The 16,615-nt window shown below is 40.5% G+C and overlaps 1 protein-coding gene across 4 annotated transcripts in view; it reads right to left on the reverse strand.

Moving 5' to 3' along the window:
• Positions 1–16,615, reverse strand: part of Ddc (dopa decarboxylase) — a 98,222-nt gene that overhangs the window by 55,456 nt on the left and 26,151 nt on the right. For all 4 annotated transcript variants that reach the window (XM_047561320.1, XM_047561318.1, XM_047561317.1 and 1 more), the window contains 3 exons: positions 13,699–13,818; positions 7,536–7,670; positions 307–450 (listed from right to left, as the gene is read on the reverse strand). In XM_047561320.1, coding sequence (XP_047417276.1) covers positions 307–450; positions 7,536–7,670; positions 13,699–13,818 — 399 coding nt within the window. The remainder of the gene's footprint in view (positions 1–306; positions 451–7,535; positions 7,671–13,698; positions 13,819–16,615) is intronic.

Raw genomic sequence — 16,615 nt, forward strand, 5'->3', positions numbered from 1 at the left:
CTGGGGTGTTGTAGTGACTTCTTTTCAAGACTAAAGCATGTAGAAAGGAAGAAACAAATGGAGAATCTAGCTCTCCTCAAGGAGACAACATAATTCATACCTGTCCTGTGACCATCACAAGCAACCTGGAAAGTGACTCTGGCACACACATTACGTGCACACACACACACACACACACACACACACACACGACTCTGGCACACACATTACGTGCACACACACACACACACACACACACACACACACACGCCCTAGGCCTGCAGAGACTTCCATGGTGCCATCTGCAACATGTACTGATAGACTTACAAAGAATGGAATCAGGCCAGCTGCCTTGTCTTGTTCCAGGGCCTCCTGCAGGGCAGAAGCACGCATGGCAAATTTGCCATCAGAAGGGATTGCTTTCAATTTCACTCCACCAATTAATCCAGCTCTTTCCACAGAAGAGTGTGCCTGAGAAAAAAGATTAGAGTTAGATTGGAACAGGTTTGCTCACACTTTCTACGTTCCTGGTTCTGCAGAGGGTGCCTGACCCCTCACACCACGGTGGCACCGCTTTTTTCTGGAGCTGTTTCTATTCATGCGGAACCTTGCTTTAAGTTTTGTTTTAGTCACTTTTTCTTCACTCTGACCAAAATACCTGACAAGAACAACTGAAAGAAGAAAAGGCTCATGGTTTCAGAGATTTGGTCCATGGTTAGCTGACTCCATAGCTCTGGATATGAGTTGAGGCAGAACATCATGGCACAAAGGCATGGCAGAGGGAAGCAGCTCAGGGTATGGAAATAAAGAAGACGAGAGCGCTCCACTCACAGGGACAAAAGATAAACTCCAAAATCACACCCCAGTGACCTACTTCCTCTAGTCACACTTTACCTGCTTATAGTTACTACCCAGTTAATTTTTATCAGTGGATTAATTCAACGATTAGGTTATACCTCCAATAATTTAATCGTTTCACCTCTGAATGTTCTTGCATTATCTCACATGTGAGGTTTTGGGAGACACCTCAGACCTAAACCACAACTTTAATAAATTAAGCACTTAGAAGGGTAGGGTGATGAGTTCATTCATTTGTGTGACTTCAAGAGAATGCAGTGAGATCCTGGAATGCATACCCACCATGGACTTAGAAATCCTGGTTTCAGATTCAGACCCTACCTTTCCCTATGGGGCCTTTTGCAGCTTGGTGGCCAAGCTCATTTAATAGATGCTCAGTAAATACAGTGATTCATTGATATTCATGAGAAATCAGTTCCAGGGCCTCTGTGGATACAAAAGCCCACAGAAGTCCAAATCCTTATATAAAACATCAATGGTGTAGTATCTGCATATGATCTACATATATGTTCCCATATATTTCAATTTATCTCTGAATTACTTATCAAACTTAATGTCATACAAATGCTATGTTACATAAATATTTGCTACACTGTATCATTCAGGGACTAATAAGAAAAAATATCCATAAATATTCAATATAGACACAATTTTCTAAAAAATATTTTTGATCTGTAGTTGTTGAATCCATGGACATGGAATCTTCTGAGATGGAGGGCCAATGATGTGGCACTGCCACTGGATTTTAGGTCCGCCCTTCTCAGAGACTCCCAGGAAAGTTGATTCTTACTGAAGCTGCCACCTTCTGCCCTGCAGTCCCCATTGTCTCTAGATTTGACCCACTGTGGGCATCATTGCTGCTCCTGGGTGGTTCTTTGACCACCTCTGCCCGCAGAGAGGTTCCAGAAGACAGCACTCAGCTTCTGAGTCCCTGGGGCTCCCAGCTCCAGACCTTCCTGGTGGGACCCTCTCAGGTTACTCTGGACAGTGACCCTCTATGATCTTGTGAAAACAATGAGAAGATAAAAAAAATTCCACTTCAAAGAATAGTTGTGAAAAATGATGACAAGGTATGTCAGGCAGGTTTCCTGGCGTAGAAAAATTAAACGGAAATACTTCCTCTTTTACTACTAGGTTTGAAAATCAGCTGTGAAACATGTGACACCTTAACCAGTTGTTCTTTCCATGATCTTTGTGCATCATCCTAACCTTCAGAGGATGAGTAAAGTGATGAATTTATAAACTTATGACAAAACCTTGACCCTGTGCTTCCTAGGGTGCGTGCTGGCCTACAATGCAGACTCAGCTCAGGAGGAGGATGTATGGGCAGTGGACAGTAGCAGACAATAGGAGTTAAATTGTCCCTAAAAGAGAGTTATTTGCATGTGTGCCTGCTTCCTATGTGATGCTCCAGTGTCCCCTTGACAAGTTTGTGTTTCCCATGCAAAGCTGCAGAGGGTATTGGCTGATCGGCTATCCTCATTTTTGGAGAACCACCTCTCCTTATAGGGTGAGCTTGCCACAAACTCACTGCAGGATGAACTGTACAACACACAAAAGGTTGGCACTTGACCAAAGAGAAAATCTCTGGGATAGTCTGAAGACAGTTCTAAAAGGAAAGTTTATAGCACTGAGTTCCTACTTTAGAAAAAGATACCAAATGAATAATCTAAAGTTACACCTCAAAGTATTAGGAAAAGGACAAACTATCACCAAAATCAGTAGAAGACAGAAAATAATTACAATCAGAGCTGAAATCAATAAAATTGAGAATTAAAAAATTATAAACTATCAATGAAAACAAAGAGTTGGTTCTTCAAAAGGATAGACAAGATCCTTTCAAAGTTGGTTTGGTTAGTTGACTAAACTAAGCAAAAGAAAGAGAAGACTCAAATTAACAAAATTATATGGAAATTGAAATATCACCTAAATCCAGAGGATCACTAAAAACTATTTTGAAAATGTACACCCAAATAAGCTGCAAAATTCATTCTATGTAGTCAGTATCACCCTGATACCAAAACCAGACAAAGACAAATTGAGAGAAGAAAATTATAGGCCAATATCCTTGATGAACATAGATGCAAAAGTTTTTATTGAAATTGGCAAACCACAGGACTGGGGTTGTGGCTCAGTGGTAGAGTGCTTGCCTTGCACATGTGAGGCACTGGGTTCAATCCTCAGCACCACATAAAAATCAATGAATAAAATAAAGGTACCATGTCCATCTACAACTAAAAAAATTTTTTTTAATAAAATTTTTAAAAAATTGTCAAACCACATACAAAAACACAGTGAAAAGATAGTGCACCATGATCAAGTGGGTTTCATCACATGGGTTTTCAGGGTTGGTTCAACATGAGCAAATCAATAAATGTCGCCACGTAAATAGAGTTAAGAACAATAATCACATGATTATCTCAAAGATTCTGAGAAAGCATTTGACAAAGTCTAGCACCTATTTATGTTTAAAACATTAGAGAAACTAGGGCTAGAAGGAACTTACCTCAACACTGTAAAGGATATATATGATAAACCCAAGGCCAACATCATACTAAATGGAGAAAAATGGAAAGTTTTTCCTTTAAATATAGGATTAAGACTAGGACATACACTCTCACCACTCTTATTCAACATAGTCCTTGAAACTCTAGCCAGAGCAATCATGCAAGAGAAGAAAAGTAAAGGGGTACAAATAGGAAAAGAAGTTGAATTTTCTTCTTGCTGATGTCATGATCTTATACTTAGAATATAAAATACTTTAGCAGAAGACTTCTAGAGTTGATAAACAATTTTAATAAAATAGCAGGATATGAGATCAACATACAAAAATCAATTGTTTTCCCATATTCCAATAAATCTGCTGAAAAAGAAATTAGGAAAACTGTACCATTTACAATAACCTCAAAAAATAAGGTACTGGGGAATTAATTTAACAAAGGAAGTGAAAGACCTCTATGATGAAAACTATAGAATGCTGAAGAAAGAGATTGAAGAACACCATAGAATATGAGAAGATTATCTATGTTTTTGGATAGGTAAAATTAATATTGTCAAAATGGACATATTATCAAAAGCAATATAGAGATTCAGTGCAATCTCCATCAAAATGACATTCAATGAGATTCAATGACATTCTTCACAGAACTAGACAAACAGTTCTAAAATTCATGTGGAAGAATAAAAGACCAAGAATAACCAAAGCAATCTTGAGCAAGGAGAACAATGCTGGAGGTATCATAATACCACAGCTTAAGTTATGCTGCAGGGCTAGTAGGGCAAGCTGCATGGTATTGGCCCCCAAACAGACAGGAAAACTAATGGAATAGAACAGAAGCCACAGAGACAAACTCATATAAATACAGTTATCTCATACTACACAAAGGTGCCAAAAACATATGCTGAGAAAAGATGGCCTTATAAAAAAGGGGGCTGGGAAATATCCACATATAGAAGAATGAAACTGGATCCCTATCTCCCACCCTGCACAAAAGTCAATTGAAAGTAGATCAAAGACCTAGAAATTAGACTAGAAACTCTGCCACTGCTAGAAGAAAATGTAGGCCAACAATCCAACGTATTGGCACAGGCATAAACTTCCTTAATAAGACTCCTAAAACATATGAAATAAAACCAAAAATCAATGGCAACGAATTAAAAACCTTCTGCACAAGAAAGGAAACAAGAGTGTTAAGAGGGAGCCTACAGAATGGGAGAAGATCTTTGCCACTTGCTCCTCAGATAAGGCATTAATATCCAGAATATATAAAGAACTCAAAACCTTGGTACCAAAAACCAAGTAGCCCAATTAATAAATGGACATTTTTCAAAAGAAGAAATACAAATGGCCAGTAAATATATGAAAAAAAAAAGTTCAACATCTCTGGCAATCAAGGAAATGCAAATTAAAACTACACTGAGATTTCAGCTCACTCCAGCCAGAATGGCAATTATCAAGAACACATATAATAATAAATGTTGTGGAAGATATAGAGAAAAGAGTACACTCATACATTGTTGGTGGTACTGTAAATTAGTGCAACCACTCTGGAAAGGAATATAGAGATTCCTCAAAACACTAGGAATGGAACCATCAAATGACCCAGCTAGCCCACTCTTCATATATCTAAAAGATCTAAAATCAGCATACTACAGGGACACAGACACATCAATATTCACAACAGCACAATTCACATTAGCCAAGCTATGGAACCAAACTAGGAACCCCATCAACAGAAGAATGGATAGAGAAAATGTGGCATATGTACACAATGGAATATTACTCAGACATAAAGAAAAATATAATTATGGCATTTTCTGATAAATGGATGAAATTGGAGACCATAATGTTAAGTGAAATAAACTAGACCCAGAAGGTCAGAGGTTAAATTTTTTTCTCTGATATGAAGAAGTTAGTCCAAAGTAAGGGGGTTGGGGTGGATTCAATCAAATAGAAGAGAAAACAGTGGAGTAGAGAAAGGGATTTGAGGGGGAGGGAAGAAGGAGAGGATAAGGGAAGAACTGTGGTGTGAATCTGACCTAAGTTTCCTATGTATGTATGTGAATATACCACAGCGAATCTCACCTTTATATATATATATATATGTATATACATATATATATATGCACACACACTCACACACACACATACACAAACACACAAGGTACTAATTAAAAAGAACTATAAGTAAATAGCAGAAAGATCAGGAGTGTAGAGGGAAGGGAACAGGGGGAGAAAGGTGGGATGAGAAAGGGGAATTACTGCTACTGAAGGAGAGCAAATTATATTCTATGCTTGTATAATTATATCAAAATAAACCCTAATATTATGTATAACTAAAATGAATTTAAGAAAACAGATGAGTGCCAGGGGAAGGTAAGGCCACAGTTAACTGATTATGTTCCTGCTCCACATGCAGCACAGGTTTTTGTAGAAGATGTACACCTGCTTAGACCAGGCAGCACCTCCACACAAGCAGAAGCTTTCTGCTAAGGGCATTGATAGACCATATGCTGCCACAGAGTGCTTTCCTACAGCTGACTTGTGACCATTAGGTCCCCCAAACTCATACTAATCCTCATTTGCATTCTTTCTTTTTCTCAGGGAACAAAGTAGATCTCAGTCCCTAGCTTTTCATTTATTTGAACTGAAGATTAGGTCTCTCGTTTGTTTTATTACTTTCATTCCTAATTTGGTTCTTAATGATGAATGCACCCATGACGGATTGTAGCACAGAACAGAGGTGGAAATGCTCCAAAAGCCACCATGTACACATTGCATTCTAACTCCCCTTTCAACTACTCCATTAAAGTTAGCTTTTATGGATATGATTACTGCCATTTCCTTCTAAAACCGTGGTCATTCTGATTCTTCTGGTTTTTTTTTTTTTTTTTGACTGACCTTGTACTTAAAATGTGATGGTGACTTAATTTACACAGTATTACAAAAGGTCAAAATGGAAAATGAGAATAAAAACAGTGAAAAGAAAAAAAAAATTGCCCACAAGCCCTATATCAGGACCTGTTCCTGGGGAACCTAATGGACATCCAGAGAAAGATGCAGTAGAGCTCATGGTATCTTTAGCCACCGGGCATCTGGAATGGTACTACCAGCCACTTCCTAGTAAGATGAGCTCCTTCACAGAAGTCCTGATGGACAGGCTGCACCCGAACATGTATAGCAGAGGATTTCAATATATACTTATTGAGTGCCTATGTGTTCATTTTGACTTTTTTCTAAAGCCTTCTGAGAAACGAGGGAGACCTAAATACAAATGAATAATTTTCTTCATATGTAAGCAGAAACTTAATGCATGAAGTTAGGATATGGAGATATAATCCTCCTAGTTAGGACTGAAATACCAGTATTGTATTAATTTCAGGCTAAGTATTTACTAGAAAACAATTTTGTTACAGTTCAAATGTGTGGCTTAGGAATTCACTGAAGGTAAAAACGCTGGCAATTCCCTGTGGAATCTAATTTCTTGAAGGTGACACAGATCTTACTCTTTTTGTGCCATCTTGACCATACTTTCTCTCGTGAAGTTATTCTCTTCATGCTGATCAATCCTCTTTCCACTTGCTCCTTTCCCCATAATTCTGGACTTTGTTTTGTTGCTGTTTACTATTTTCAAATGGGTTTACCAATGGAATCGGACTAGATATTTTTATTTGCAGTGTTTTCTGAACCTTATGAAGTACTTTAATCTTTCCTCTTAAGCCCAGCCACAAGCTGAGCTGAGCTACACCAAGGATAGGTGCTTTGATCCCCGTTCGATAGTAGGGAAAGAGAGGCTCTGAGAATTTACGTGATTTGCCTGAGATCACAAAGCTTAAAAAAGCAGAGCTGGGATTTGAGATTAGATTGTTGAGCCTAACATCCAATTACTCCACAGTGCTGCTCTGAAGGTGGGCCAGATGAATGCAGTCTAAGTCCATGCTTCTATGGATGGTAACAAGTCAGTCATGGGGAGTTCTCAGTACATGTAGTTTCTTTTCAACTTGATCTATCAAGTTCCTACCTGAGAATTAGTATAAGTCTCTATTCTAGAGATCCCTAAGGAACTATTCTTGGATTTGAAATGATAATGAATTTTGTTTGAACTCAGACCTTGAATGTCAGAAGACACCTACCACTGACCAATATTATTGGGCTATAACCCAATATTCAACCCCCAACCCACCACACCCCCACATACCTGATCAGAGGAGTAGGCCACCAGCTTTTCCATGATTGCAGCCTGAGTCAACTCTGGGGACTGTGCCTGGAGCTGTCGGATCACTTTGGTCCGAGCAGCCAGCAGGGCAACCAGGGTAGCTTCACTGGCACTCCCCTAAATCCAAGAGAAAGGTCCAAATGAAATTCAAAATGCAGTGAAAGAATCAGTGTCTGAATTGTTGGAAGATATACTTTTTGTCCATAGTTTTATTAAAAGATAATCTGAAATTGCAAAGATCACTCTTTTTGCCCAGGAACAATCTAACCCCTGTGGAAGCCTCTTCAGCTCTTCTAGTGAGCTTAGCATTACTTTGTCTATTCTATGTAACAGCAGTAGCCAACATTTTCAAACACTAAGCATGTGCCAGGCATTGAGAAAATAGCTCCACAGGCATTTTCTCGTGGGTGCCTCAAACCTAGCCAGGGATGTACTGTCCATATCTTCAGCAAAGGAGACTGGCCCAGGGCACCTATGCACAAGCTCAGCTCTGTGATCATATCCACTTGGACAAAGCAATTTGCATTTGTTTATAAAATACAGGTACATTTTTCTTGATATGCTGAGATTGAGTTATAGAATTTATTTTAATCCCTAATTTACACGTCGATTGTGCCCTGCCCCCAAAGTCATAAGTTGAAGCCCTAAACCTCAATATCTCAAAATCTTTAAAGTGATATTTAAATTAAAAGGTGGTCTTTAGTGTGGGCCCAACTCCAATCTGACTGGTGTCCTGGTAAGAGGAAGAAATTAGCCACCAAATTTATGCAGGCACACGGAAAAACCATGTGAACACGCGAGGAGGCAGCCACGTACAAGCCAAGGAGAGGCCTCAGGAAAAACTGAATTTGCTCATGCCTCGATCTTGGATTTTCAGTCTCCAGAACTTAGACAATGAATTTCTGTTGTGTTATGCAACCCTGGCAAACTAATACAACTAATGTCAAAAATTTATTTTAGCAAAAAATAATAAAGAACTATTGAAAATTCCTCCTTTGAAGTTAACAGTGGGTACATGATATGAATTGGGAACCTACCATGTTATCCCATTTAATTTGCAAAATCTCATTTTTCAATGTTGGCATCTACAGATGGGGGAAGTGATGCTCAGAGACATTACATAACTTCTCTCAAATAGGTATTAAGGAGTGGCATGGTCAAGAGTGAACACGAATCTGGTCTTTCCAGGATGGCTCTGGCCTCCCTGCATTTGTGTGCAGCTTTCCTCTTCAGCAAGTCCCAGAAGACACCCACCAACTGACCAATACTAACATTAGAAATGACAAATAACAGGAAGTAGTTTTTTTCCTATGAGGAAAGTTTACAAAGTTATAGAGTTTTATAGAGAAAATTACATGAAATGATTACATAGAAATGCTAACTTCTCTTATTAACATTTTATCTTTCCTTCATGGATCCTGGTTTTCCATTTTGGTTTTACCATTCTCTACTTCCACTTATTCTTTGAACCAAGTTTATCCCTGGGAGAGATGAATAAGATTTGACAATAATTCATTTATTCATGTTTCTGTATCTCTAACACTTAAGTTCAAATACGCAGAATAGAACCTCTTAATTCAACAGCTAAAATGAGTCTTTGAGCTGTATTTTAATGGAGAAATGATTTTAGACTTGATTTTAAACTACATAAAAGAAATGCATCTGAGGAAGATGAAGCAGCTGTCCCAGGAAGTCCAGGCTCCTTAATACTCAGCTATGATTGCAACTTTCTTATCTAATTCTACCCTGTTTGAAGCTTTGGAATCTAAATGTTCATTCTCTGATCTAATGAAAGGATTTGAGTCACTTTGCCAATTCATCATGGGTTTGGGAGGGTGCACTTTCCATGTCCTGAGGAAAAAATTCTCCTCCTTTAGTTAACAAAACAATAAAAACCACAACAAAAAAGCCCAATGAAACATATTGTCAGTATGACATCCAGACATCAACAGGTCTAGTGCAGCCAGCAGGTTTTGGTAAATTTGAGCAGGAAGGCAAATGGATCTCTGTCTTTTGCTGAAGCAGGGCTTTGCTAGGGTAAGAGTAGGGAGGGCGACTATTCTTTGGTAAGGGAGCAGTGAGGATGCCTGATGGCTTGCTTCCGGTGCACCACGGTTGCCATGGAGAGCCTGCTCAGGATACAGGAGGGAATGGTGCGAGAGCTGACGCTGGGGCTGCTGATGTCATGACAGAACTGCCTTTTCATCTTCTGTTTTTTTTCAAGTGTCACCCCATACATGGTAAGAAATTGGAGGTTTTTCTTCCACAGGATTTTTCAAGTCTAATTCAGAGGCTATTTTCGCAGGTCACACTTGTCCAGCTTTGCAATGATGATTTGCCACTTGGCTCATCACTGTGTAGATGCCCAGTAGATGTGATTACAGCTCTAGGGGATCGATGAGGCAGGCTGGCTCTGACTGTTACCCAAAGCCTTGGTGCTCTTGGGGTCTTGCAAATTATAGTCATCTGCCTTGTCAGCTGGGAAAGGCGAGTTTCCTGCCACAAATGCAGGCCTGGCAATCTGCTTTGTCCAGCAAAAAATTGAGTGGGATAGGCACCGGAGGATTGTCTTGAAGCCTGGGCTGAGATAGCAGGACTATTCCTAACCACATGCTAGGACCCCCCAATACACACACCTTTTTTTTTTCCCTCCAAAATGGGATCATCTTAATAAAAAGATATTTTAACTTATGGTAGCATGCACATCTCTGGATACTAACCCAAACAATAATCAGGGATCCACTGGTATAACACTTATAGCTCCAGTTTTCTTATGCACTAACTTTATCTTTAGCTTTTGTCCTGAACATACATACTGTACTACCTCTCTGGGCCTCGTTTCCTCATCTATGTAAAAAATTCTTGATAATTCAATCAATCCACTAAATATTTTGAGGATGAAATGTGAAAACATGAAGCACAAGGAATAGGCTAAAGCATAGCCAAGTTTGTAGCTGGTGTTCAATAAATGTAATTATTATAACAGAAACATTTCAGATTATAGGTTATTTTTAACTTCTCTGAGACATATCAGACTAGAAGACTCATCTGGGGTGCTGGAAAAGATCTAAACATGAAAGCGTTTTTATTATAAGACCCATTGAGAGGCTGGAGATGTAGCTCAGTGGTAAAGCGCTTGCCTAGTGTATGCAAGGTCCTGGGTTTGATCTCTAGCACCACAAAAACAAACAAACAAACAAAACCATAAGATCCAATGGCCCAGAAAAGTTCTCTTGTTGTGGTGGTAGTTCTGTTTTGAGTTTGGGTGGGGAGTGAACATTTCACAAGAACACAACTGGGAGCCTCCCAGGAGAAAGCCAATGATCTTAGCCAATAAGACTATCACATCTCATCATATAGGGTATCCTTTGAAACGTTGTTTTTAAGAGTAAAAGTTTAATACAACATAAACATATAAGGTATTAGTTAAATAAATTTTGTCACACCATAGGAAATCATGCAGTAATAATATTCTCAGAGAATATTTTAAAAATGGAAAATTCTCACAACATAAAAGAGAATACTATAGAGAAAACACATTCATATTGCATTATCTCAATTTTTTTTCAAATATGTGTGTGTAGGTATTCAAAAAACAATAATAAGTCTGAAAGGAAGCATGCCCCCAAATGGTTACTATATTCATTAATTTTTTACAATGAATGTCTAGTTTTCATAAGTGGAATGGGGACAATGATTTTTAAGAGTGAAATAATAGATCCAAAATTGGCAAAATCTTGGTGGTGTGGAAAATTGAATGATGTAGAGAAAACCATCAGAAATTCTTCCCAAAATAGACAAAAGGAAATGATCAAAAAAAAAAAAAACAAAGGAAAGGATTTAAAGAGAGAAATTATGGAAGAGGCATTTTCCAATATGTAGAAGTTGAAGCACATGAAAAACAGAGTAAATGTGGCTTGAAACATTAACCAAGATACAGTAGAAGAAAAATCTCCCAAGATGAAGAGAAAGTTGAGTCTTGGATTAGTAGGAGGTACTAAGTGCTGAAAGGGGCCCAAGAGAACAGACTAATGGAAAAGTAGATCTTGGCAAAATGTCTGGGAGTATAATAAAAAGTAAGTCTGCCTTCAGTGTCAGACCTGTTGTGAAGGGTGAGACCAGCCTGGAATTGAGTCAACCAGAGCCAAAGTCAGGGACGCTGTGGGCAGTTCTGCACCACTTGCATCCTGATAGTAGCTGCCTCTTTTCTGTCTCTGAACACTCAGGCTTGCTCTTCATTGACAAGGTCAACAGTGTCCTCTGGAGAATCAGGACACACATACCAGAAATGAGAAAGCTGTCTGAGCTTCACCACGGGGAAATGAAACTGACCAGGCATTGTGAGGGCCAGCAGCAGCATCCCCCCAACAAGACCAAAGCGCACCTGTGACATGGTATATTTTCTGCAATCTTGACCAGAGAGTATGGGAGAGACCGCATTACCTCTGAAAAGAAGAAAACTGTCTTGGGAACTGAGGTATTTTGAATTTTTAAGAATGTTATCACTGTCATACTTAAAAGTCTGGTTCACACCATCCTACAAAGCTTACAATATAGCTAATTTTTCATATCAGCTCTCCACTCAGAAGGACTTGTGTATGATAGAGTGAAATAACCAAAGAACGTGTGGGGTGAAATGAGCTCATACAGGAAACAATGCTGAGCCTGTCCATGGTCATGTGGTCACAGAGAAATCAGTCATCAGTCACTGCTGTGACCTGCTCAATCTGCATCAGAAGGAATTAGAATTCACCCATCTAAGACCTGTTGAATTTGAATAGTCCAGAAAACTGCAATGTACACACATTCTGCCACAGCTCACGCTGCCTACTGAGATAATGCATTTCTTATTCCCAAAGATTCAAGGTCTAGTACCCCAAACCTGTGACTGCCACACAGGGAAAAGTGACTTTGCTGACATGATTAAGTTAAGAACCTTGACTCAGGGAGATTATTTAGATTATTGAGTGGACCCAATCCAATCACATGGGTCTTTTGACCCACTTTTTCATTTGTGGTTAGAGAACATAACCATAAAAAAAAAGAGATCAGAGAGTTGCAGCATAGTGGCTTTGATGATGGAGGTGGGGGCATGGGACAAGGATTTCCAGAAATCTCTCAAAGCTGAGAAAGGTGAGGAAATGGATTCTTCCCTTGAACCCCCAAAGGGTCAACCTGGATTTTAGCCCAGTAAGACCCAGGTCAGACTTCTGACCTACAGAACTGTAAGATAATAAATTTGTTTGAAAGTCACTAACATGTGTTATGGCACTGGTAATGTGTTAGGCAGTAACAGAAAATTAAATAATAGGAGTTTAAACACCCTAGTCTTGTTGAGTAGCTTTAATCCTGGAGATTGAGAAGCTTGCTTCCTAGTTCAGTTTGGATACATATTAAGTGAAAAGAATGAGTTAAACATGTGTATAGAAACAGTAGCATCATTAGGTAAACTATCCTTAGGTAAACTCATAGATAAGTGGCATTTATAGTCATTGAAATGTAGCCACAACTGTCACTTGAGTCATGGACAGAGTCCTGTGGTAGTGGTGAGATTACAGGCTCTGAGTCACAAAGACATGGTCTGTAAATTACAACCTGTAGCCAAGGGAAAGTTAACTGTTGTTCTGTGCCTTGGTTTCCTCACCTGTAAAATAGGGCTTCCTAACTCATTGAGCTGTTATGAAAATTAAAGAATCATTAACACTTAGCATGGACCTGTTGAGAATGACTATATGGTAGCACTTACAACAGGGAAAAAGACACAAATGACAGTCATGATGGATTCAATTCTGCCAGGATCTAGGCAGTGCTTAGCAATGTAAAACCAGCATAAATTTGAGCTGTTTCTATTTCTATGCACCTGCTATGCTATGTATTAGCCACTATGCTACCAACCATGACTGGGGGTCTGGAGAAGTCAGTGCCCTGTTTAAAGCTAGTGAGAGACAGACTGGGATCCAAATCCAGATCCTGTCAACTCCAAAACCTGAATTTCCCCCAGAGTTCAGCTTTGCTTTTTCTCTGGAAGAAATAAAGAGGACAGAGCAAGAAGCTGCAGAGGTGTCCCTCTTCCCAACCACATTTGTGGTCATTGTGGATCCCATGTATCCCATAACGCTATCCTCCCCACCTCACTCTGTCTTACCTGGATCACTCCTCCCCCTTCTCCAGCTTTTCCAGCCAAAAATGCCTCTGGTAGCTGCAGCATCTTCCCAAGCCAGTCCATCATCACTGTCTCCAGCTCTGTGCATGCTGGACTCGCCGCCTATGTGGGGAAGAGAGAAGGAATAAACCAAGGGTAGCTGCCTCTGCTTCATGTCTGCATGGAATACAAGGGTGAGATAAAGGATTACTTATTTCTGTCTCTTTTCTTAACAAAAAGTTTCAAAATTATTTAAAACATCTACCCTGGGTGGGTATTAATTGTATGGTTGCTATGTGTTTCCCAAAATTCACATGCAGGAAAGAGAACTCCCAATGTGAGAGTATTGAGAGGTAGGGACTTTAAGAGTGATGCAGTCATGGGGGCATAACCCTCATGAATGAGTTAGGCCATTATTGCAGGAGTGCATTAGTTATAAAAGAGAAGAGTGCAGCTGGATGTCTTCAATCTGTCTCAGCCATGCTCACTTACTCTTGCAGCAAGAAGGCCAGATGCCATGCCAAAGATCTTGAACTTCCCAGCCTACAGAACTATGAGTCAAAGGAATTTCAAATTTACAAATCACCCGGTCTCTGGCAATCTGCTATAGTATCAGAAATGGACAAAGACAAGGGTATGCTCCCCCTTCTTGTTTCCAGAGAGGCATCAGCATCTTAGTACATGGGAGGGCTGGCAGCAGGGATCCAAGTTCCTCCCAGAACTGATGCATAACTGAGGGACTACTCTGAGCAAACAGTGCTGAGACTTTCATAAAGAGAAATTTGTCTCCCTATCCTTCACTTGGGGAGCCTCCTGGATCTGCTAATAGAAGTGATGTGCTCCCTGTGTGCAAGTCTCTGCATGTCTCTATGTCCCTTCCTGACAATGGTGAACTCAGCATCCTTATCATTTCTCCATCACAGACTTGGGTCACAGGAGGCGAGCCCTGAACTGTGCCTAGAGATGTCACCTCTAATACACACACACACACACAAACACACACACACACGCACAATCATGGGTTGTCTAGGGACCAGTGCCAGAGCAAGGAGGCCAGAAGTTGTGGAATTTCGAGAGGAGCAGAAGGAAGTAAACAGCTGCTGAACACCAGATTAAAATCACCCATTCTCAGATATGATTTAAGTGCCTGAAACAAGTCCCAATCTTGTGCTCCTTAACCAACAATCATGCAAGTCTGGGAAGGAGTGCATGGCTACCACCATGAATCTTACTGTGCTTCACTGCATGGGCACTGCATACTTGCTCAGTATTCATTGTTTATAGAAGGATCTAGAAAGACCCATGGTAGGTCCTCCTCCATGGTCACAAGAAAATAGAAAGAGCTTAGTATAGAGTCAAGGAAGTAGGTGCTGCACAGCTTTTGTCTCTGGACATCCCTAGGTAAGCCATTGCTCTTGTGTTGTCTTTTAAGCTCCTGATGACCTGGGCCTATGGACTCTCCCTTATTGCAGACAGAAGTGGCAGGTGGGCCTTGGTCCCATCCAAAGATGGACTGAGCCTCCACCTTCAGCTGAGGTTCCACATAAAGGACCCAGATGAGGTGCTCAGGGTGTTCTCATGTCTGCCTGTGCACATCAGCATCATGATGTGTTGCAGGTAAACAGAAGTAAGGACTTTCTCCCTGCTGGTCAGGTCAGCTTCATCTTCGTGGGTTATAACCCATCCTGACTTAACCTAGATTCAGGCATAGGAAGCTGTGCTCCCTGTTAGGAACCATAGCTATCAGGCAATGCAGCCTCCAAGACAGGGATGCACCCCCTCAAAGGCCCAAGAGAATCAGACTGTCCTAGAAAGAACAGATATAATTGGAGATGGATGTGCTAAGTCACCCTGCAGGAACATAAAGCTTTTGACTAGCAGAAGTACACAAAACTTGCTACAATATCTAATAAAAAGAAAATGTTCTTTAGAAGAGGGTATGACAGTCATGGTTATACAGGCTTGTGCCTAGGGCCAGCTATGATCCACAAGGAAGAAGGCCCTGAATTCTCAATAGAGGAGCAGTGCAGACAACTGTAGCAGGAATTGGCCACATCATCAGCCCTTCTTAGACCTGTGACTCCCACTTGCCCAGCACCTGCTAACCCCCAGTCTGAAGAACAACAGTAACTGAGTAGATGAAGCCACCAACTGGGCTGGGCCCTGCTTCTTAGTACTATGAACTAAAAACTAAGCCTCTCCTTTCCATATCTCAGGCCCTCAATATGAGTTAATACTCAGAAGTCCACCCACTCCCAGCCACAGATCAGGTGAACACTCTGGACTAAGAAGGTCTAAGACAGACCCCAGGTTTTGAAGACCTCCCCACAGTATGGGCCCACTGATGGTCAGCAAGCAGTTCTGCTTCTGACCTCTCTGCATTCTGAAAGGAATCTTTCCTGAAACATTGTGCTAGCATAGAGAGGCACAGGAAGAGCCAGCCCTGCTGCTTTCTGAGCAGGGAACTTTCTAGGCATTTTATGCTGGATATGATGAGACTGGTGGCCATCATGCAGGCAATGGGCCCATTTCCAGACATCCACACACTGCTCACTGGGCCCATCTGCTGGGCTGGGGCTTCTCCCAGGGCAGTGACCCTGGTGGAGGGCAAATGGAATGACACAGGATCAGTAGCAATCTTGAAATTTGGAATGTATAGAAATTCTCTTGTCTATTAGGGGGAAATGCAGATTCCCAGTCTTGGGTTGCAGAAAATCACCAGCCTTGGGTGTGATTTTAATTTAAACTAAGTGCTTATAAAAAACAGCATTGTGCAGGATTGACTTCAGGTCATTGAGACCTTTCCATAAAGCACTCTTTCTTCTCTGTCAATTTCCCTCCATTTGGAATCTCTCCTCCTTTAATGGCACCCTTTTTGAGATGATCCTTCCCTCCTCCCTGCAAGATGACCTGCAGCCCA

This window comes from Sciurus carolinensis, chromosome 8 (genome assembly GCF_902686445.1).
Source record: "Sciurus carolinensis chromosome 8, mSciCar1.2, whole genome shotgun sequence".
NCBI classification, from domain to species: domain Eukaryota; kingdom Metazoa; phylum Chordata; class Mammalia; order Rodentia; family Sciuridae; genus Sciurus; species Sciurus carolinensis.